The sequence below is a fragment of the Myzus persicae genome, unplaced genomic scaffold (assembly GCF_001856785.1).
Source record: "Myzus persicae strain clone G006 unplaced genomic scaffold, MPER_G0061.0, whole genome shotgun sequence".
Lineage (NCBI taxonomy): Eukaryota > Metazoa > Arthropoda > Insecta > Hemiptera > Aphididae > Myzus > Myzus persicae.
Window position 1 is genome coordinate 1414116 of NW_019100581.1, and position 22685 is coordinate 1436800.

The 22685-nt window shown below is 29.9% G+C and overlaps 2 protein-coding genes across 2 annotated transcripts; both read left to right on the top strand.

Moving 5' to 3' along the window:
* The first annotated feature begins 646 nt into the window (after positions 1-646).
* LOC111034835 (facilitated trehalose transporter Tret1-like) lies at positions 647-6421 on the top strand. Its single transcript, XM_022316230.1, has 3 exons — positions 647-701; positions 2901-3643; positions 5864-6421. Exons 1-3 carry the CDS (start codon positions 647-649, stop codon positions 6419-6421), a joined length of 1356 nt encoding a protein of 451 aa, XP_022171922.1.
* Positions 6422-12539: 6118 nt separating this feature from the next.
* Positions 12540-16652, top strand: LOC111034844 (facilitated trehalose transporter Tret1-like). The gene is made up of 3 exons (XM_022316242.1): positions 12540-12594; positions 15148-15890; positions 16095-16652. Exons 1-3 carry the CDS (start codon positions 12540-12542, stop codon positions 16650-16652), a joined length of 1356 nt encoding a protein of 451 aa, XP_022171934.1.
* The last annotated feature ends 6033 nt before the right edge of the window (positions 16653-22685 follow it).

The following is a 22685-nucleotide window of genomic DNA, read 5'->3' on the forward strand; positions in this document are numbered from 1 at the left end:
TCGAGTTTGGCAGATGTAACATTGAACGATTGAAACTAGAGTGTTCGTACAAGTATTTATCGGACTAGAAGAAAAACGCTTTCACCATTTCCAAAATATATTTCTGAAGTTCACTCAGCATTAAAAATAATTGACTTACATAATTCATAACTATAAATATGAGAAATTTATATAAACTAAAAACGACACAGAAAATGTTGTTTTGCTACACAATCAAGTTCAAAACTGTTGTATTAACGAGATAACAATTTTGTGGACGGTCCATTTGAGTACTGTGCAAATTTTTTTCTACAGCTTCAACATTTTAGGGTTTAGAATATTTTTATCGTTTAAAACTTCCGAGGAACATATTAAGGAACTAGGTATATTGTTTTACTTAATTCGAGAAACTGCTATTTTAAAGCAGTATAGATTGTGGTTAAACAAACAGACTTCTATTTTTAGTTTTGTATAAACCATTTTAAAGGTTAAAGTTTAACAATTAAACATAATTATAAACAATAATTATTATGTTGCCATCGAAATGAAAAAATAAACATTTGATTTATTGTTTTATTTTAAACTATTTCATCATTAGTAAATTTATGCAATACAAGTGTGTATATATTAAACCACTAGTGTTTTTTTGCTTGAAAAATCTTTTTAGATGACGGAAGGAAGATTCAAAACATTGTTCTTTACCTTTTTATTTGCTATAATAGGTAATTATAATTATTTACAAATAATTTATCAAATTAAGGTATAGAAATTAGAAATATAATTATATATTTTGTATTTATTACCTATATATAATACAATATAGTCAAGTCTCAGTATCTGAAAAACGTAGATGACTCTAATTTTGTTTCCTGCTCTTTGAAGTGGTTTAAAAAGTTTTGCTTCAGGTACACAATAGGGAAAATTCATTCCTCGAATTTATTTTCATTGCCTTTGAAATTCAAGTTACCGAGACTAAACTTTATTATTTTTCATTATCAAATAAATGCACAATTAAATGATATATTATAATATTCTATAATTTTGCTTTATGTAAAGAAACGCATTTCAAATTTTAATTTATAAAGATAATAATATGCATTTATATTTATTTAAGAATGTAGAATAACGTGTGGGTAAGTGGAAAAAAACAAAAAGAAAATTGTCTCAATTACTATTTTTTTTTCTTTTAACAAATAACATTTATAAAAACATATTATGAATCAGCATAATATTATGAGTGTATTTATATTTTACTAATCAACCATTATAATTTCTTTGATTTAGCAAATAATAGTGCATGGAACAAAGACTGTCGGATTTAAGTAATTTCATTATATTTTAATACATGAAAGAATAGTAAAATTACTAAAATTCGTAGTAATTTCAGAATTTTGAATCATTTTATTCGGGTTTCAAGTGCTGGATGTATTCGGATACTCAATCAGTAGATTATTAAATTTAAACAAACTTTTGATTGTTAATAATCGTTATTCTTCGGGTTAAGATGGATATTAAACAGAAGAAATATTATTAGATGATCAGATATAAGACGTAAAATGTACATTTACACCACAAGAAATACATTTAACGAATATCATCAAAACAACATAAACACCCCCATTCACTCCTCCTTAAAAGATATTAAACATTTTTGTACTTTTGTTATTATTTGAAATAATTTATATCTGTTTAACAAAATTGTTTCTCTTAATAATTATTATTTATTTTAAATTATGATTTAAATTTGTATATAAAAAAATATTGGGTTGTGAATTAATAGGGGTATTTAAAAATGGGTTATATGGATTTTTAAGGATTTTTAGGGGTGTAAGGGGTTTGAGTTAATTCGGATTCAAAGCCCTGAATAATTTTCAAGTTTTAAGCAAAGTAAAAGAATATGTTATTAGTTATCAACTAAAAGGCCAAATTCCCATGAATTTAAATAGTTCGTTGAACATATAATCACATAAAATATAACAAAATAACTTTTTATTTATTGTATTAATATATTTAATTTAATTAAACAGCCTGCTTATTTCGTTTAAGTCAAGAGTTTTTGATGATGTCTTAGGAATTTATTTTGAAAAATTAAAATATTTGTTGAAGTTCCTATTTTAATATCGTTTTACATTATCATTAGCTTTTATAAATCACAGAAACTTGAAATTCCAACACTGTCGATGTGTGTTTTCCTACTTTGATTTTGTATCTATAATAGTAGGTATACTATTATTATAAGATAATAGATATAAGGTATACAAGTTATGTCTGCGATGGTAATTTCATAACAGATAATGGGGTATAGCTTTTATTTTGTATTTGAATACTTTTTCTAAAAATAAAACTCAAAAAAAATATAGAATGAATGCATATGAATGCATATGCTAGCAACGATTATACAATTAACAAATAGATAAGAATATTATTTTTATCACGCTTTTTACACTATTTTTAGGGCAGAACAAATTTGTTTTTTTAATGAATAACTTATTCATATGTTAGATAAAATATTTGAATGTTTGTTTCTTAAAGTATTTTAAATATCATTAAATTGTTATTTGAGTACAAGTCTGCTGGTAATGAAAATAAGCCTATAGCATACATGCTAATTACAATTTGGAAATCAGGTGAATCATATATTAACAGTAAATCTTAAAAGTAGACATACCAAATCGACGAAAACATAAAAAACATAAAGGAAATACAAAATTTATAAACTTTTTTAAAATGCCAGACTAACGATGCAAAATCGATTGTTCATTCTTAATGCTCCAGAAACAAATTAAATATTCAATTGCAGAAACGTATTCCTTTTACTTTTAAATAGTTATCGTACACATTTATAGAAAAGATATAAATAATATTAAAAGTATTACCAACTGTGAAAAGTTAAAAGGCATAGGTATTCATTTCGTCTGCAGCATGTATGGGTTATATGGTCTGTGGTACGTGGATCGGATGGTCGTCGACGGCCATCTACCAGATGAAAAACAACCAGACTGAGTTGGATGTGACCAATTACGGGACGATGATCTCCATGTACGACTTGGGCAACATGATCAGCCCCATACCATGCGGTTATGTTCTGGGATTATACGGGAGGAAGCGGACGATCAGCGTCATCGGTCCGATGAACATGATCGCCTGGACCATGATGCTCACGTGGCCGTCCCGGTTGGATGTGCTATACTTGGCCAGGCTGTTCGCCGGACTGGCCAAGGGGATGACAATATGCTCCGTACCAATGTACGTGGGCGAAATAGCCGAGGTCAAGTTACGGGGTGCTGTGTTGTCCATGCTTCCGATTTCGTTGGCGTTTGGCATGCTAAGCACACAGACGATCGGCCAGTTTCTGAATTATCGACAACTCAATTTCCTGGGTCTGTCCTTGGCAACCGTGTTCACATTTCTGTTCCTCTTGATGCCTGAATCCCCGTACTACCTGATGCAGAAAGATCGGAAGGATGAAGCTGAGAAATCGCTCAGACGTATCCGCGCCAAGGATGACGTTGCGGAGGAGTTGGCGATGATCGAGGAGACAGTCACCAAGCAGATGCAGTCAAAGACAACGTACCGAGAGCTGTTCATGACCAAGTCCAACCGGAGGGCTTTCATCATTACGACGGGAGCTTGCGTGTTTCAGAGACTGAGCGGCATTAGTCCGGTGGGTATAGTGATAATTATTACTACACTATTATTTAGAATAATCGTGAAAACGATACACTGACGGTTAATTGGTAGTGGAATAGTCATTTTACCGGTAGAATACAATATAATACTACATCGCCAACGACTTGATTTTTTAGAGTGTGAATATTTTATTGGTATATCGTAATATTCATTAAAAATAAGATACATAGTTCGCGTATGACTGCATACTTATATTGTTACCATTTTATTTCAGTATTTAATTCTTAGGTTTATAAGTAGTATATTAAATTCAAAGAAACAATTAATATTATATTGAATGTTTATTTTTATTTCTTTTATTAGCAACATAGGCCACTGAGTGTAGGATAGACCAGTAGTAGGTTTTTGTATATTTTTAGTAGGTTAGTATGTTGGTGGGGTTGAAAAACGTGTTCACCCATCCGGGAGCTGGCAACGCCGGCCGGTACGTGTACACTGAGATGTGTTTCCCCAGATTGAGCGTACGGCATCGTCTTATCGAGTTACTATGTTGAATATTATATTTAGTTCATTTTAAATTTATTTTTTCAGCAACTGATTTATAACTTAAATGAATTGACAGAACCAACTGACTCATATTTAGATAGGTATTTTCTGTAAATATTTTAGTAACTGTATGAGTTAACACTCATAACGCATAGCATCAAACAGGTGTCCAAATGAATAGCATTATATATTTGAGGGTACGTGTTTGATTAAATAAACAGAATAAAAATATTTCTTCCAATTTTTTTTCTTTTTAATGTTTCCACAAAATACTAAACAACTTTTGGTCTTTGGGGAGGAACTAGTAAACAATTATCTGTATTATAAGAATTAAAAATTAAAGATACAAATAGCATGACACGTTTAGTCAAACTGTATGTTATGAGGTTCAAAAAACATAATACTTTTGTATGCAAAATATGGTTTTACAAATAACACCTTTACCTACGGACTCGGTGCTCGCTTGCTTCTCTGGTAACAGTGATTCCTCCGTTTTCCATTGAAGCTGATTAACAGAAAACATCATCCGTTTGCGAGTGATATAAACCATATGGATGGCTTTGCAAATGTAAATTTTGCAATATGTGTTTTTGGAAGCCGCTTATCATTTCGGGTCCGACTTGCTCGTTTAGAACCACAATAAATTATGATGATATTATAAAAAAAAACGAAGAATACTAGAGATTTGGGTGAGTTTAATAGGTAGTTTCTTCTTCCAATTCTGAGGACTAAGTAAAAATATAATTTTTTTTTATACGACACTGTTTGCTAGAACTTAATTATTAAATGCAAAGTATAGTATGCCTGTACACGAGTTTCAGCTATATGCTTAATGCCAATGCATTTGTATTAGATATCTGAAGGTGAGTTCTGGATTTGTCACATCTACTGAAAATGTTTTTTTCTGGGCTGGGTATATTAGGAGCCTTTGAAACTTTGGCTGATAAGACGTTTAGGATACGTTTTTTGTGGTATACAAATATAAGATTGTTATTGGTTGTGGATAATTATTATTAACAAAAATTTAATTATTCTTGACATACGATTGGGGATATATTTTATTATATACATTAAAAACAAAATATTTTGAAACAAATTATATTATATTTTTAGCAAAACCTTAAATTACTTCCACAATTTTTCAAATAAATGTTAATAAATGGTAATAAAATGCATTAGTAATCAAAAAAAACATACCTCTAGGTCTACGATTTTTAACATCACATCGTATCACTTTTCCGCAGTACATAATGTATAGGTATATTAAAATAAGATGTGAAAAACACATTATATTATATTCATGGCGTTTTGACATAACATTTTATCCTTCAGGTGCATCCCCACAAAGGCGTAACATATTCATCTTGAAATTCGATACCCATATTTTATACTATCACTCTGTAAGATATTTTTTATTTGGCGGGTGAACTATACCCGGACGAATAGTTCAAACATATGTATATATTTTGTTTCATTTGTATTTTAAATAATTTTTCATGAGTAAAACGATAGATGATAATATTGATATGTACCTACTATTATAGTCATTAACCGATTGTTAACTACCTGCGGTATTCCTTCAGATACGTCAGGTGGTTTGTTACGAAATCGATTAAAATAAAAATAACTAAAACGCGCGTTTCACATATTAATTCAACAAACGCATTAATTGCGAGCTCATCGCCAACAATCTAATATCGGTCCGCAGTTCATACACTTCACCTCGATCACGCTGCCGTCCAAAAACTACTGGTTGAACCCGTTGGTGGCCGTCGTGGTGTTCTCCGTGATCAAGAACATCGGTAATATGGTGCCGCTGTTTTTGGTGGACTGGATTGGCCGGAAGCCGCTGATGGTGTTGTCGCACTCCGCGATGGCCCTGGCAACGGCCGCGTACGCCGTCAGCCTGTACGCGGTGGCCAACGAGAACGGAGGCTCGTCGTTGGCGTGGTTGCCGGTGGTGTTGCTGTGGGTGTACGTACTGTCTTACTCGTTGGGCGCCGGAACGCTCGCTTACTTGCTGCTCGGCGAGATGTTCGCGGCCAACGTCAAGACCAAGGCGGCCCCGTTGTGCGTCATGCTCCAGTCCAGCGCCTCGTTCCTGCTGGACAGCATCTACACGTTCGTCACCCAAGCGTTCGGCGTCCACTCCAATTACTTCATATACTCGGCGTTGAACTTCATTTGGGCCGTCGCCGCGGTGTTCGTCATGATCGAGACCAAGGGCAAAACCTTTTTGGAGATAGAAGAGATGCTCGCGGCTTGACCAGCCTTGCGGTGGTCCTCGTTCGCCGCCGGCGCGCGTGTAACACGTGTATACTGTACATCGTGGTCAACGAGTTGGCCGTACAATCAATAATGACGTCACAATATGATTTCAGATATTAAAATAAATATAAATATATGATATTGTTTTATAGGCGCTGTATAAAGGTAGTTCAGAAAATATGATCATAAAAAACGGCGCACATACTGGCGACGAACCATGGTGTACTACATATCTGCAGATCAAGAAGCGAACATCTGTTCCAAATATGGTTTTCTCTTGATCTCAGCCACGATGAAGGCGTTCAACCTCGTCTGGGCTATTCATCACTGCCTCCATCATGATCGCGACCCAGCGAAAACCCCTTTTGGAGATTGCTCGCCTCTTGATCAGTTTTGTTATAGGCAATTGTGAATGCAGGAAAAAAAATTTGGGGGGGGGGATTACAAAATTTAAAATATTGATACATTTCATACTATCCACCCCCCCCCCCCTCTCACTGCGTTCAACACTGGTAGTAGGCATCCCATCTTTCGTCGTCGGCGGTGTGCGTGCAACAAGTGTTTTAACATACAATACTACTATAATACCGGACAATTGACGACGGCGTACCTAATAATAATATAATTTACAGCAATATAGTATTATTATAATATTGCAGGATAGGTGCTAAATATGTAGTAACTATATCACAGGATTTAGCAGAAAAAAAAATTATCGTATAAAAATGCGGAGCACGTGCATTTTGGTTTCAGTATAATAACTTCCTAGTATGAGAAAATGGTTTACCATGTTTTTAGGTATACGTCCGCACTCGAACATACAACAACGAGAACAGTAGAGATTTCAACAGGGTAAATAATCAGGAGCAGTTGTTTTGGGGAATTTTTTTTTTTGTGTTGAGGCTATGAAGCTATGCTTACACCTTCTCCTTAGTGAGCTGTATACTTTTTTTTAAATAATGGGATTTCACTGTTTGAAGAGTGGTTTCAGAACCACCGCCCCGTGACAAAATTATCCATTAAAACTCAATGATAATTAAATAGAAAATATAATCATTTTGCCCCGAGATTCAACACATTTCCAATTTTCGCTTAGGAAACATAAAAAGTAGCCAAGATGACTTCAAAGTCCTCAACCTCCCTGTGAAAATCCCTTCAAAATAAGTACAGCTATACCTATAAAGTTATAGATGTAGATTGCTGTATATTTAATATGATTATCTATAATATGTTTTTCTTGACAATGAGATCACGATTTTAGGATTATACTAAATAATTTGACCTGATAATTTTATTCGGGTGTTTTTAATTGCTCAAATTTATAGAAATATATATTGAAAAATATTTTTTTTTATGTGAGTTATAGTTTAACTCTCTTGTCAGACATAATATAATATCATAGAATTTAGTTTATTGTTCAGTAAGTGTTAAATGTTAATACATTATGTACAATTCAACTATTCAATATAACCTAATTAAATTATATTGAATGGTATCATAGGTATTACGCTGAACATAGTTGTATCCGTTTCGCAATATAACCTGAAGATCGCGTAAAGTGCGTTCAAGTTGTACATGACGATAATCCCGAAATCGGCCAATTGCCAGTGATCTCATTTGTATTTAATCAGAAAACCCAATCAAAATCTAATATTTTACAGTAGATAGCTAGATATTATAAAGAAGAAAATATATCCTTTTGAAAACAAATTGATGACGTTTGTCCATTCCGCGTACCCGAGAATTTAATTAGCACGATATAAAAGCCATCAGAATAAAAAAGGGGACAAATACGATCAGTCATTTTTTATTAATTATCACAAGACAATAATTGAAGCTATACCAATAAAAATAATGTAAAAGTCTAAACTGCGTTCTTTATATTATTAATTTGTTCCACTCCGCTGTACGTTTTTCACATCCTACCACTTTGAATTTAGCAGTAGTAGGTACGTGCCTGTAATTCCAATGACCGTAGTAATACTATTTTATTCCCAACATATTCTTGGAAAAAGTTCAGCTCGTTCAAATATACTCGATTCGCTATCGGAGTCACTACACGTGGTCTTAACTGCAGTACTCATCGGGTGGTTTATTGCGTATTAGGTTTAGAACTATTTAAAATTCAAACATATTTTGTGACTTATAATTATTTGTATGAACTTTTTCTTTGACTTTGGTAACGAGTATTTTCACAGTTCCTAGTAATTCTTAGTTCTTAGACAAACAACGAAGTAACAGTTTTATTACTGAAAAAGTAAAATAATGATGATTTCATTAACTTGAATTATTTATATTTCAATTTATTGGTATATATGGGTTTGCGGGGTGTACCGGCGTTGCGATCTATGATCGATGGTAGACGTGTTTGTCTAATGCTTTTAATTCGGTACCTCTAGATCATGGTTATCCTTAAAACGTACTGAGTAGTTGGTAAGTTACCATAATTTCTACCGTTTGAGTTTAATTTTAAATCAAGAATTTTATATTACGAGAACGTCCCACGTTCTTATGCCGTTACACGTAATTCTCAAAACACGGCTCAAAAATAGTAATACGTTATCGGAAAAGCTTTGTTCGAAATCTCAAATAAACTTTTGTCATTGATAATTGATACACATAAAGTTCAAACTTTTCTACATGAGCTAAGCATTTTTAATAATTTACGTCAGTACTTGTGTCGTTCGAATGTCTAATTGCAAACTAAACATGGTTACGATTTACGAGTTACGGGTATGATTTTAACATACATAGACGTATACCTGAACTATTCACGTTTGGGAAACATTAGGCTATCTCTTTCATCTGTTTCTGAAGGTATAATGTATAGACAGGGTGTTTCAAATTTCATGTGACAGCAGATTACAGCATGATATACTTAAATTATGAAAAAATTACCTACTTAGGTATATGAAAACCTCTTTTAATTATAATATATAAGCTCATTTTTAAATTAATTATTTTTCTTGTTAAATGAAAAGGGGAGATTTTAGGTTTAACTTTTAAAATTCAAATGGGAACCCATAGTTTTGAAATATGATTCACATAGAGTTAATTTTTGTAAGCATTTTGACGTATCATTCAAAATTCTGGGCTAATAATTAAATAAGCTATATACATGTGAATTTTGTAGTTATTTTGTAAAATTCCATTAATGAATTATACACTGATGCATTGTCTCTAGACAAATGCCTAGTTAAAAGTCTTTGGTTTTGTGTAAATACCTTGTAAAATATAATGCAAGTCTTTAAAATTTAATATAAATAGAGGTACTTACTGTTATTAGCCACAAGTTATATACTCTCCATTCATGATTAGGTATGACTGTCATTGTAAACTTACAGAATTTTGGTTCATGCTAACGGTTCAAAATGAGTTCACAGTATTATTCTAAATTGTGTTAAAATATTTTGCTATATTTATTGCACTTTAAAAATGTTTATACAAATTATTAGTAGAAAATAATGATAAGCTATTTCATAAGCCTTCAAAATTGCTGCTTTTGTATGAATAGCTTTGTAAATTATAAATGTGTAACTAAGTCAAAAAATTTTATAATTTTATTGATACAAACCAACAAAAAACCATGCATGCAAATATTTATTAAGTAAATTTTTGAATTCTATGAAATTTTCTTTTTCTAATGAGTAAGAAATTAAAGTAAAATAATGTTAATACACTAGTAAATCCAAATCTTTAGGTGCTGAAATGTATTGAACTGTACCACTTTTTCAAAAAAAAATTTATCTTCAAACATTACAATATAAATTAGTAAATTATTATACTAACATAATTAAATATGATGAAGACGTTTAAAAATTGATAAATAATTAAACAATACAATATATTCTCAGATTTTAAATAATGACGTTGATGAATAAAAATACAATTTTTCTATAATCCACAAAAGAGAATGATTTAAATAGTACCTTCTTAGTGTAAATAGATAAACTTAACTAATTGTCGAAATTACGTCTTCTGATGTTAGTGTAAAACAAAATATGCAAACGTTTCCAGACGATAACAACCAGTTGACAAAAATTTAAACGTACTAACTGCAATGACTTAAAAATATCAACTTGTTTTTAATTATGAAATAATTAGATATGTATTTAAATTTAGTTGAACTTTTAAGTTTCAACTGTTATATATTTATAACTATACATAATTTATAACTATAAAGATGAGAATTTTATATTACATAAAAACGACCCAGAAAATGTTGTTTTGCTACACGATCAAGTTCAAAATTGTTATATTAACGAGATAACTATTTTGTGGACGGTCCATTTGAGTACTATGCGAATTTTTTTCTACAGTTTCAACTGTGTGACAAAAATGGAAATTATATTAATTCATAAATGTCTTAATTACTGCAAATTATAAATCGCTGAATTGCGTGTCATTCACCATCATTCACATCATTACAACACTTTATTGAAGGATATCAGCGTTACAATTATAACAGTTCACCCTTTATCAGAAAAAAAAATTGAGATTTTAGACTATAATTTGGTTGGTACCTACATATTATATAACATATTATTTTTCTTCAAATTTGAATTTCCCACCTAATAATATAATAGACTACGAATTAAATTTATTCAAGGAGGACTACCAATGCATGCGTTGTTTTCAGTGGAATTTAGGCACTCATCTGAATATTTTAATTTTTGTAAATGTTCTTGAAGAAGTTCAAACAAATAAATATTATAGGCATTTTTATGAGTATGTACTGAACTAAAAAAATACTTATACAAAATAAAAACAAATCGAAGATTTTATGGATAGATATAAAAATACAAGTATTAATAGATATGATTTTGTTGAATCTGATATTATGACAAAAAACATAATTTATACATTAAATATTGCATACATCTATTTTTTTTTTTTACGTTTTATACATTGCATACTCTTTATTATTATATGCATTTTTTCATTTTAGTGTAATTGTATATTTACCCCTCCCCCTATTGTAAGCCAAATGTGGCATCTTATCTTGTATATGATATGTTGAGGGAAACTGGTGAATTTTTCTCAAAGTACTATTTTTTTATTTTTTTGAGGGGGGGGGGGGTGATTACGAGACTAGTAGGTACATGCCCAGGTTATAGGTAGACCATTGAATACAAATAAAAATAAAGTCATACCTACAAATTATAGCATACAATATTAAATCATATTATATTTACTTGTGACTTGCGTGTACAAATGTACAATAACAATATTTGAAAACTATACCATATTTCTAATATATTCTACACTGTCACTGTTTAACATTTATAAATATATCATTATTATTGGCATTGTATTTTTTTAACTTAAAGTTCACAACTTACTGTGGAAGTGCAAAATGTTTATACATCCATGTATTGATATATTTCATCATTTAACATACATAATAATAAACTTGTATGTCAATTTTTTTTATGAACTTACCACACGAGAGCCCTTGAGACGATATGCAGTAACTTTATATTTAAACAACTTTTGAAAGTCTGAACAAGCATGCAGGACAATAGACATGGTTATCGTTGAACAATAAAGAATATATTGTTATCATTATGAAGGGTAGAAGAAAAAACCATAATGCCTACATTTCCACGTGTGTGATTCTTGTAACAATATTTTATAAGGAATATATTTCAGGAAGACTACTATCCTCTAAAAATATAATATGATATACAATAATGATTATATATGAAAAAGCTAAATAATATACATTTTGACATAACACAAAATTTTCGCGTCACTTGTATAATAGCCTCAAAATTTTAGTGTTTAAAAGTATTTTTATTATTTAAAAATTCCGAGAAACATATTAAGGAACGGGGTATATTTTTTTACTTAAAATGCTATTTTAGAGCAGTGTAGATTGTGGTTTAACAGACTTCTATTTTTAGTTTTGTATAAACCATTTTACCGGTTAAAGTTTGACAATTAAACATAATTATAATCAATAACCATTATGTTGCCATCGAAATTAAAAAATATATATTTGATTTATTGTTTTATTTTAAACTGTTTTATCATTAGTATATGCATTATAATTACAAATTATGTTGTATATATTATTAAACCGCTAGTGTTTTTTGTTTGAAAAATCTTTTTAGATGACGGAAGAAAGATTGAAAACAGTGTTCTTTACCTTTTCAATTGCTTTAATAGGTATTTATTATTATTCACAAATAATTTATCAAATCAAGATATACAAATATAATTATATATTTTGTATTTATTACCTATATAATACAATAAATTCAAGTCTCAGTATCTCAAAAACTTAGAAGACTCTAATTTTGTTTCCTGCTCTTTGAAGTGGTTTAAAACGTTTTGCTTGAGGTACACAATAGGGAAAATTCATTACTCGAATTTATTTTTATTGCCCTTGAAATTCGAATAATCGAGACTAAACTTTATTATTTTTTATCATAAAATTAATGCACATACTAAATGATATATTATAATCTTCTATAATTTTACTCTATGTAAAGAAACGCGTTTAAAATTTTAATTTATAAAGATAATAATATGCATTTATTTAAGAATGTATAACATCGTTTAAGTACGCGGAAGAGGTCAAAATATTAACTCGCCTCAATTATGATTTTTGTTTTAACAAAAAACATTACTAAAAACAATTATGGGTCTATTAGTCTATAAACACAATCGAGGTGTGTTTTCCTAGATTCCTTGATTTTATACTTATAATAGTAGATGTAGTATTATCAAAGGACAGTTATGTCTGCGGTGATAATTTAATAACAGATAATAGGGTATAGCTTTTATTTTGTATTTGAATTATAGAATGTATATACATTCTCGAACTAATTTATATACGTTTTGGTATAATTTGAAATTAACACCAATATGGCAATATATAAAATATATAAATAAGCATTAATACAACGAAAAATAATAATGTTATCAACGATTATACAAATACATAGATAATAATGTATTTTTATCACGCTTTTAACAATAATTTTTTAACAAATAACATTTATAAAAACACAGTATGAATCAGCATAATATTATGAGTGTATTTATATTTTATTAATCAATCATTATAATTTCTTTGATTTAGCAAATAATAGTGCATGGAACAAAGGCTGTCGGATTTAAGTAATTTCATTATATTTTAATACATGAAAGAATAGTAAAATTACTAAAATTCGTAGTAATTTCAGAGTTTTGAATCATTTTATTCGGGTTTCAAGTGCTGGATGTATTCGGATACTCAATCAGTAGATTATTAAATTTAAACAAACTTTTGATTGTTAATAATCGTTATTCTTCGGGTTAAGATGGATATTAAACAGAAGAAATATTATTAGATGATCAGATATAAGACGTAAAATATACATTAACACCACAAGAAATACATTTAACGAATATCATCAAAACAACATAAACACCCCCATTCACTCCTCCTTAAAAGATATTAAACATTTTTGTACTTTTGTTATTATTTGAAATAATTTATATCTGTTTAACAAAATTGTTTCTCTTAATAATTATTATTTATTTTAAATTATGATTTAAATTTGTATATAAAAAAATATTGGGTTGTGAATTAACACAATTAACAAGGGATGTTTAAAAATGGGTTGTATGGATTTTTAAGGATTTTTAGGGGAGTAAGGGGTTTGAGTTAATTCGGATTCAAAGCCCTGAATAATTTTCAAGTTTTAAGCAAAGTAAAAGAATATGTTATTAGTTATCAACTAAAAGGCCAAATTCCCATGAATTTAAATAGTTCGTTGAACATATTATCACATAAAATATAACAAAATAACTTTTTATTTATTGTATTAATATATTTAATTTAATTAAATAGCCTGCTTATTTCGTTTAATTCAAGAGTTTTTGATGATGTCTTAGGAATTTATTTTGAAAATTGAAATATTTGTTGAAGTTCCTATTTTAATATCGTTTTACATTATCATTAGCTTTTATAAATCACAGAAACTTGAAATTCCAACACTGTCGATGTGTGTTTTCCTACTTTGATTTTGTATCTATAATAGTAGGTATACTATTATTATAAGATAATAGATATAAGGTATACAAGTTATGTCTGCGATGGTAATTTCATAACAGATAATGGGGTATAGCTTTTATTTTGTATTTGAATACTTTTTCTAAAAATAAAACTCAAAAAAAATATAGAATGAATGCATATGAATGCATATGCTAGCAACGATTATACAAATACATAGATAATAATATTATTTTTATCACGCTTTTAACACTATTTTTAGGGCAGAAAAAAATTGTTTTTTTTATGAATAAATTATTCATATGTTAGATAAAATATTTGAATGTTTGTTTCTTATGGTATTTTAAATATCATTAAATTGTTATTTGAGTACAAGTCTGCTGGTGATGAAAATAAGCCTACAGCATACATGCTAAGTACAATTTGGAAATCAGGTGAATCATATATTAACAGTAAATCCTAAAAGTAGACATACCAAATCGACGAAAACATAAAGGAAATACAAAATTTATTAAATTTTTCAAAATGCCTGACTAACGATACAAAATCGATTGTTCATCCTTAATGCTCCAGAAACAAATTAAATTTTCAACTGCAGAAACGTATTCTTTTTAATTTTAAATAGTTATCGTACACATTTATAGAAAAGATATAAATAATATTAAAAGTATTACCAACTGTGAAAAGTTAAAAGGAATAGGTATTCGTTTCGTCTGCAGCATGTATGGGTTATATGGTCTGTGGTACGTGGATCGGATGGTCGTCGACGGCCATCTACCAGATGAAAAACAACCAGACTGAGTTGGATGTGACCAATTACGGGACGATGATCGCCATGTATGACTTGGGCAACATGATTAGCCCCATACCATGCGGTTATGTTCTGGGATTATACGGAAGGAAGCAGACAATCAGCAACATCGGTCCGATGAACATGATAGCCTGGATCATGATGCTCACGTGGCCGTCCCGGTTGGATGAACTATACTTGGCCAGGCTGTTCGCCGGACTGGCCAAGGGGATGACAATCTCCGCAATACCAATTTACGTGGGCGAAATAGCCGAGGTCAAGTTACGAGGTGCTGTGTTGTCCATGTTTCCGATTTCGTTGGCGATGGGCATGCTATGTATTCAGATGATCGGCCAATTTCTGAATTACCGACAGCTCAATTTACTAGGTCTGTCCATCTCAACCGTGTTCACTGTCCTGTTCTTCTTTATGCCTGAATCCCCGTACTACCTGATGCAGAAAGATCGGAAGGATGAAGCCGAGAAATCGCTCATGCGTATCCGGGCCAAGGATGACGTCGAGGACGAGCTGGCGATGATCGAGGAGACGGTTGCCAAGCAGATGCAGTCAAAGGCGACGTACAGTGAGCTGTTCATGACCAAGTCCAACCGGAGGGCTTTAATCATTACGATGGGAGCTTGCGTGTTTCAGAGGTTGAGCGGTATTAGTCCTGTAGGTATATTCTATATAGTGATAATTATTACTACACGATTATTTAGAATAATTATGAAAACGATTCCCTGACGGTAAATTGGGAGTGGAAAAATCATTTTACCGGTAGACAGTCTCATATAGTATTATGACGCTTTTCACATATTTATTTAATTAACGCATTAACTGTGAACTCATCGCCAACAATCTATAATCGGTTCGCAGTTCATACACTTCAGCTCGATAACGCTGCCGTCCAAAAATTACTGGTTGAACCCGTTGGTGGCCGTCATGGTGTTCACCATGATCAAAAATTGCGGAAACTTTTTGCCCTTGTTTTTGGTGGACTTGTTGGGCCGGAAGCCGCTGATGGTGTTGTCACACTTTGCGATGGGCGTTGCGACGGCCCTGTACGGCGTCGGCCTGTACGTAGTTGCCAACGTGGAGGGGGGCTCGTCTTTATCGTGGTGGCCGGTACTGTTACTGTGGGCGTTCATACTGTCTTACTCAATGGGCGCCGGGACGCTCGCGTACACTCTGCTCGGTGAGATGTTCGCGGCCAATGTCAAGACGAAGGCGGCCCCGCTGTGCGTCGTGTTCCTGGCCGGTGCCTCGTTCATTCTGGACGGCATCTACACGTTCATGACCAATGCGTTTGGCGTCTACTCCAATTACTTCTTGTACTCGGTGTTCAACTTCATTTGGGTAGTCGCCTCTATCTTCATCATGGTCGAGACCAAGGGGAAAACCTTTTTGGAGATAGAGGAGATGCTCGCGGCTTGATCGGTCTACGGGAAGCATGTAACACGTGTTATATCATACTTTACGAGTCCACCCCACAATTCATGATGACGTGTCAATATAATTTGAAATATTAAAAGAAATATAATTTTGGTGTTCTTGTACTTCGATTTCAGTGTAATGACTTCATAGTATGAACGAATGTGTTTTTTTTTAGGTATACGTCCACCTGTAAACATACAACAAAAAGATTAGTATAGACATTTTCAACACGGTCAATATTAAGGAGCAGTTGTTTCGTAGAATTTTAGATTCTGAGAGGAACGATGAATGTGTTGATTTTAGAATGTTGTGTGTTTTTATATTTTTTTTTTTTCGTATTTAAAGTGAATCCTGTTGGTGCATTTAGAAGGTTACAATTTAAAATTCATGATAGTTTTCAAAAGCAACAGGAATAACAATCAAAAAATGAAATAAAATCAGACATTTTTACTAAAAACCAGTTTTCGAAAAAATCTATTTAAGATTTAGTGTACCTCTATAACAAAAATTACAGTCTATACATTAAATGTTCTCTGAATATTAATTGAGTAATCATTTTCTATACACCATAACATTTTCAAAATATTTTGATTTGTGTTGAACTATTTATGGGCATTTTCGATTATAATTTGTTTCTTTCAAACTAAAGTCGATACAAAAATTTAGCTCCATCAAAAAACTTGACAGAAATGTAATACAAGGTTTTTTGTAAGTTGTTGTTAATGGTAATCAAAAAAAAAAGTTAAACTTGACCTACAATAACTTTTTATGGGCGTTTAAACTTGGAACTTTAACAAAATTCGTAAAATCACGAAAATCACGATAATTATCAAATCGTACTTAATTCTCTTGCTTCTTCTCCTGGCATTTCTACTCTCTAAGAGTTTTTGCTACCATTACTACACTATATTTAGTTAGAAATTCATAAAAAAAATTCTATTGATATCTTAGATTTCTAAAATTATTACAAGAGTTCTAACAAGTTTGTCTACCTTTATCAAAAAAATTCTGGAAAGTAAAATTACATTTTTATGAGTTTTTGAATTTGAAATTTTTACAACATTGGTAACTCTTTTTCTCTTGTAGCGATTTTCTTATTTTATTGTAATTCAAAAACAAATTAATGTCGACACTTGAAATTTACACCATATGTTGATTTCATCAATTTCTATACTTGATGAATTTTTCGAAATATTTTAACTCGTTTTAAGTTGTTGAATGACATTTTCAATTTTTTTTTTTTTTCTATAAATGTCAATAAAATTGTATTAGTTGGGTCAAAAAGCATAAAATGTTAATACAAAGCTCTTGATATATAGCAGTTGATAAATATTAGAAATACATTGGCACGATTTTTTTTTATAAGCATATAGTTTAAATTTTGACTATATTCATCAAATTGAAAATGATTTTGTAATTAAAAATTTATAAAATTTTCAATTTTTATACTTATTACTTCTTTGGTTTATCTAACCTCTCATGTATTTTATTTCTATTACTATCAAATTATTTAATTATATAGAATTTAGTTAATTGTTCAGTAAGTGTTAAATACATTATGTACATTATGTACAATTCAACTATTCAACATACGACTTTATTAAATAATAAAGTGGATAATATAGGTTATGTAATAGGTTTAATAAATTTCGTGACATAATATAATGGGAACAATACGATGCAAAATAAAATAAATATTTTCTTATGTTATTAGTTATTATTTTAACAAATACAATTTTTTAAATTTATCGTAGATAGTTCATACCTAAATTTAAAAAATGAATCACATCAGTGGGGAATACTTTGTGACGAAATTGATTCAATAACTTAAATTATACAAAACTGTTATTTTTATATTAAATTTACAATCGAACCGTACCTAGCTGTCAAATATATTATTGCATTATAAAACTGCCTATAGTCATAAACAGTACTAAATTATATTATTGAATGGTATCATAGGTATTATGCTGAAGGTAGTTATATCCGTTTCGCAATATAACCTGAAGATCGCGTAAAGTGCGTTCAAGTTGTACATGACGATAATTCCGTAATCGGCCAATTGCCAGTGATCTCATTTGTATTTAATCAGAAAACCCAATCACAATCTAATATTTTATAGTAGATAGATATAATAAAAAAAAAAATACATTCTTTTGAAAATAAATTGATGACGTTTGTCCATTCCGTATTTCCGTGTACCCGGGAATTTAATTAACATGACATAAAAAGCCATCAGAAAAAGAAGAGGACAAATACGATCAGTTATTCTTTATTAATTATCACAAGACAATAATTGAAGCTATTCCAATAAAAATAATGCAAAAGTCTAAACTGCGTTCTTTATATTATTAATTTGCTCCGCTCGCTGTAAGTTTTTCACATCCTTTCACTTTGAATTTAGCAGCTGTAGGTACGTGCCTGTAAATCCAATGACCGCAGTTATACTATTTATTATAACATTAAATATCTATAGATTATATTTTGTTATTTTAATATTTTTTTTTATTTTGTTATTATTGTTATTACTATTTATTACTTTTTATTCACAACATATTCTTGAAAAGATCATCTCGCTCAAATATACTCGATTTGCTAGCGAGATCACTACACGTTTTACTAACATTCAGTAGTTATCGGGTGGTTTATTGCATATTAGTTATAAAATTATTTAAAATTCAAACATATTTTTCGACTTATGTTTATTTATGAACCTTTCCGTTAAATATGCTAACGAGTAGCTTAACTGTGCATTGTAATTCTTAGACGAAAAACGAAGTAACACCTCAGCATTTACGAATCAAAATCAAAAGTTAGGAAAAATCAAAATTTAATGTAGTTTATTAGTGCAAAAGTAAAACAACGAGAATTGTATTAACTTGAATTAACTATATTTCAACTTGTAGGTATATTACATATGTTTGCGGCGTTCACCGCAGTTGCGATATAGATCGATGGAAGACGTGTGTGTTCCATGCGGACGCCATGTGCTCCACGAGCACCTCTAAATTATGGTTATTCTTAACTGAGTAGTTGGTAAGTTAACACAATTTCTGCAGTTTGAGTTTAATTTTAAATCTATATAGAACCTTATTTTAAGAAAAATTTCCATGTTCTTATGTCGTTCAAAATGTGTAATTCTAGAAACACTGCTAAAAAATATTCATACGCGTTATCGGGAAAACTGTTCGAAATCTCAAATAAATTGTTGTCATTGATAATTGATATACTTAAAGTACAAACTTTTCTACACGAGTTAAGCATTTTTAATAATTTACCTTATGCACGTTAGTACTTACGTCGTTCGGATGTCTAATTGCAAACTTACCATGGTTACGACTTAAGGGTCTGATGTTAACATACATAAACGTACACCTGACATATTCACGTTTGAGAAACATTAGGTTATCTCTTTCGTCTGTTTCTGAAGGTATAATGTCTATATAGTAATATCAAATTGCTGTTAATATGTTTCGAGTGATTTATCCATATACAATGTTATCCAAATAATTAAAATTCTATTAACACTCTACATTATAAATAAATATTTCCTCCGGGACTTCAAATAGGTAGCTATAGTAAGGTGTATGAATTATAAATATAGATTTAAGTAAACGGAAGAATCAAATTTTATAACAAATTATAAAACAATAAATTTTGTTTTTCACATTGGTACCTACCTAGGTACATAGTTGAATTAAATGAAATAATAATAAAACAAGTATAATAATATTGCTAGGTATTCATGAAGTAATAATATATGCACGGAATAATTTCCCTTAGCTATTGAAATTCAAAGATAATATCGCATATTGACAAAAAATGAAAATAAATGTTCAAACGTACAAAAAATATTCGAGGACGGTAATAATATACGAATTTATATTTTAATATATTTTATATTTTGTCAATTTTATTACGTTTTCTCTTTCAAGTTTCATCATTTTAATTTTACACAGTATATTTTTTTTTCCAAAAATATAATATTCTTTCATGCAATATGTATAATATATTATTATAAAGTCACATTTATTTTACTTGGGTAAGAGAAATACATTTATCAGTCAAATTGTTTAAGATTCAATATAAGGTAGTTAGGTTACAATTGGTTTTAATCTGTACTTTTTGTGCCTTTGCCTATTAACATTTTTTGCGTAAGGAATAAAGTGCTTGAACGTTTAATGTTCTAAATTCTCGAAGGGTTCATCAAAAACAGTAACTTATGATATACACACTTTTTGGGAATAATCAATTTAAAAAAAACTAAAACATTTTCACGATTAAACATATCATGAATATTTTATAAAAAATCAATAAATATATTTTTTCTTCGTAGAAATTAATAATTCATAAAAAAAAAAAACATATTACTAAATAATTTATTCGATTGACTATCTTTACTTTTTGACATTTTAAATCAAAATGCACACTGTATTTATTATAGTCTCTAGTATATATTATATTTATACTAAAACATAGAATTAAGAGTATAAAATAATATATTTGGTAAAATTATCATTCATATTTTACCTCAAGAATAAGCGTAGGTATACAATATTTTTCTCAATAATTAATTTATATTCATTGAGAAAATGCCATAGATTGTAATATTAAAATGGTATTATAATGGTTTTACAAATAATTATCATTACTTTTGTATACGATATTTATTATTATTATAACGCAAAATAGATTTTCATTCAATCTATACAGCATTCGTATATGTGCAGTTACTTATTAATATTATTATATAGGTTAAGAACTGGAGTACTAAAGTACATATTATAGCAATATGAATGGAAGAAATAGATAAAGTCACTCAATGAAGTCACCCCGATGTTAACTTTAAATTGAAAATCAGTTTATTGATAATAGTTTCAAAAACTAATCTAATTTTGAGGTCTTATTATATAAAAATGGTGAAAACAGTGCAAAGTCAATAATAAAGTTGGATGTAGGGGATATTTTTGTATTTGATATCAATTATATTATGTAATAATTTTAATTAAAATAATTCTGAATACAGACGAACAATTTAGTTGAAACCACAGTTGTTCACAGTTTTTACTTAGTACGTATTTAAGATAATATGTTCAAGATTTTGTTAATACTACCATATAAAACAAAAAAATTTTGTTTTGATCCCTATCTGTGGACAATTTTCAGTCAAACATGCTGCATTACACGGAACTTTTTAACCAATATTAATAAAATTTTAACCAATACCTTTACTTTGTATTAATTGTTAAACAAATTCGTTTCGATCTCGAATGCATCTCAGCAAATTTTTATCTTTGGAAATAGTTATTCTGATCATACATATTATGGTTATAAACAGTCTTAGACTGGTATAATTATAAAAAAAACGGTCCTCTAAAATTTAGATATTTAATAATAGTCATTTTTTTTTTTTAATAATAAACAATACAATTTGAGAATCTTGAGTTTCCCATTTCTGAAATAAATATATTATTGAAGGATTTTAATGTGAATAATTTATTGAACGCAGTGAACATTATAAAGATGACATTTTCATACGTAGCAATAAGTATCCAATTAGTTAGTTGTTTAACGTCAAGTGAAAACAAATTAAAATTAAAATATATACCAGGTTGTAAAGTAATCAAAGTTGAGTAATTTACCTCAAACCCTATTGATAAATAAAGCTATAAAATGTTATAATATTTTCGTAAATATTTCAGTATGTCATAATGCCATAATATATTGTTTATATTATATCAAAATAACGTATATGCAGTTATAGGTCGTTATATATATTATATAGTGTAGCTTTATTTTGCTCTGTTCTTTTATCGAAAATAATTATTAATTTTAAATTGCTTGGGAAATAAAATTCAATGCATTCTAGAACTTATAAGTATCTGACATCAAAAGATTTCGAGGAAGTTTTAATTACCAACGTCAAGCAGGTACACAAAAACTTTTAAAACCATCGACTTCTCATATTAATTCAATCCCATATGGTTGCCAGCCATCAATAAAAATCACACAAATCTATCTCATGCATACTCC

Excerpts from the sequence above, each read along its gene's own strand:
- LOC111034835 (XM_022316230.1), top strand. The coding sequence starts at position 647 with ATGACGGAAGGAAGATTCAAAACATTGTTCTTTACCTTTTTATTTGCT. Across the intron at positions 702-2,900 it reads CTTTTTATTTGCTATAATAG|CATGTATGGGTTATATGGTC; the intron begins GTAATTATAATT and ends TTTCGTCTGCAG. Across the intron at positions 3,644-5,863 it reads GACTGAGCGGCATTAGTCCG|TTCATACACTTCACCTCGAT; the intron begins GTGGGTATAGTG and ends ATCGGTCCGCAG.
- LOC111034844 (XM_022316242.1), top strand. The coding sequence starts at position 12,540 with ATGACGGAAGAAAGATTGAAAACAGTGTTCTTTACCTTTTCAATTGCT. Across the intron at positions 12,595-15,147 it reads CTTTTCAATTGCTTTAATAG|CATGTATGGGTTATATGGTC; the intron begins GTATTTATTATT and ends TTTCGTCTGCAG. Across the intron at positions 15,891-16,094 it reads GGTTGAGCGGTATTAGTCCT|TTCATACACTTCAGCTCGAT; the intron begins GTAGGTATATTC and ends ATCGGTTCGCAG.